This window comes from Crocodylus porosus, unplaced genomic scaffold, assembly GCF_001723895.1.
Source record: "Crocodylus porosus isolate Cpor-Errol unplaced genomic scaffold, CroPor_comp1, whole genome shotgun sequence".
Taxonomy (NCBI): Eukaryota; Metazoa; Chordata; order Crocodylia; family Crocodylidae; genus Crocodylus; species Crocodylus porosus.
Genome location: NW_017728915.1, coordinates 39,433,184 through 39,434,900, shown reverse-complemented (window position 1 = coordinate 39,434,900; position 1,717 = coordinate 39,433,184). Strand labels below are relative to the sequence as shown.

Below are 1,717 nucleotides of genomic sequence, written 5' to 3'. Positions count from 1 at the left end.
GGGTCCTGGGCGGCGTAGGTGGCGATGGTCTGGCCCACAGGCACGTCCTCTGGCACCTGCGCCGTCTTCACGGGTGGGCTGAAGATGGGGGCCTCATTGACGTCCCGCACCGTCACCACCACTGTGGCCGTGGCCGTCGGGAGCTTCACCATCAGGGGGTCCTCATTGGCCACGGCCACGTACAGGGTGTACTGCTGCTTGGCCTCGTAGTCCAAGCCCTGGAGGGTCGAGAGGGCAGCAATGAGCCCCACGGGGTCCCCATGCAGGCAGGCGCTGCGCCTGGGACTCGGCCGCAAGGGCACTGCCATTGCCCCCGTGGTCCCTGCCCTGTTCGCACCTACCTGCGCCGTCTGCACGATGCCCTCATTGCTCTCGGGGTCGGTGGAGATGGCGAAGGCACCCCCTTCGTTGCCGCGCACGATGGAGTACACGGCGCGCCAGGCCGCTGTGCCCACCGCGTCCATGTCCGTCACCGTCAGCCGCTGCACCTCGTAGCCCGCCGCGTTCTCCGGCACCTCGGCTGCGTACTGCGGGGAGCAGCACCCGTGTCAGCACCCCCGCCCACCCTGCAGCCCGACAGCAGGGCAGAGCCGACCCCATCAGCCCCTCCGCAGAGCTTGCATGGACGGGGCTAAAAAAAGGTCAGGCCACGTACCGTCTTGGGGTCAAACTCGGGGGCATTGTCGTTGATGTCGGTAATCTCGATCAGGGCCGTGGCAGTGGTGGTCAAGCCCTCCCCATCCAGGTCAGCAGCCTGCACGGTCAGCGTGTACTCCCGCACCCTCTGGGGACAAAGCATGCCATGGGTGCCAGCAGCTGCAAGGGAGAGGCTAGCACGTGCCACCACGACAGAGATACCCCAGCCCCAACGTACTGCCCTCAGGGCAGCCAGGCACCAGCCCCGCAGCCCTGCGGCTGGGGCAGGAGGAACTGGCAGGAGCCAGGCCCCGCTCGGTTGTCGCCGTCTCTAGGGAGCTCCACACCTGCCCGGGCCCGCTCACCTCCCTGTCCAGGCCGCTGGCGATCACGCTGATCACGCCCGTGGCCCCGTTGATGGTGAACATCTGGGCGTGGGGCTCCAGGGGCTCCTGGCTCAGGATGGAGTACTTGAGGACCCCATTGAAGGCCTCCACAGCATCGTCTGCATCCGTGGCGTTCACCTGCATCACGGGGGTTCCTGCCGGGGAAGCACAGGGCGGGGGCTGCAGCCGGCGGCTCCTGCTCTGCCCGTTGGGAGAGGCCAGGCAGACATGGGGGCTCAGCTTTCAGGAGAGAGACAAGGAGCCAGCACAAGGCACTTTCCAGCAGCTGCAGGGCCATGGGGCCCGTGCTCTCTGCCCCACCATGCCACGGGTGCATTAAGCTGGCACCAGACCCCAGTAGCTTGTGGGACCAAGCTAGCTCCCCGGCTGGGCTGCATTTCATAGAAAGATAGAAATGAAGGGATGGACAGGACTTCAAAAAGAGAGAGTCCAACCTCCCTGCTCGAAGCAGAAATATTTCTGAGACTGAAGGATCCCAGCAAGGCGTCGGTCCTAGTTTCATAGTTTCTAGGGTCGGAAGGGACCTGAGTAGATCATGTAGTCCGAACTCCTGCCATGGCAGGAAATAATACTGGGGTCAAATGACCCCAGCAAGATGTTCATCCAACCTCCTCTTAAAACCCCCCAGGGTAGGAGCCTGCACCACTTCTCTTGGAAGTTGGTTCCAGATCCTA

General features: G+C 63.9%; 1 protein-coding gene across 1 annotated transcript in view; it reads right to left on the bottom strand.

Annotated features, from left to right (window-relative positions):
• CDH1 (cadherin 1) overlaps positions 1-1,717 on the bottom strand; it is a 27,536-nt gene that overhangs the window by 21,615 nt on the left and 4,204 nt on the right. The window contains exons 5-8 of the mRNA XM_019535462.1: positions 1,002-1,177; positions 656-784; positions 342-527; positions 3-218 (exon numbers count right to left, since the gene is read on the bottom strand). Of these exons, the coding sequence (XP_019391007.1) occupies positions 3-218; positions 342-527; positions 656-784; positions 1,002-1,177 (707 nt within the window). The remainder of the gene's footprint in view (positions 1-2; positions 219-341; positions 528-655; positions 785-1,001; positions 1,178-1,717) is intronic.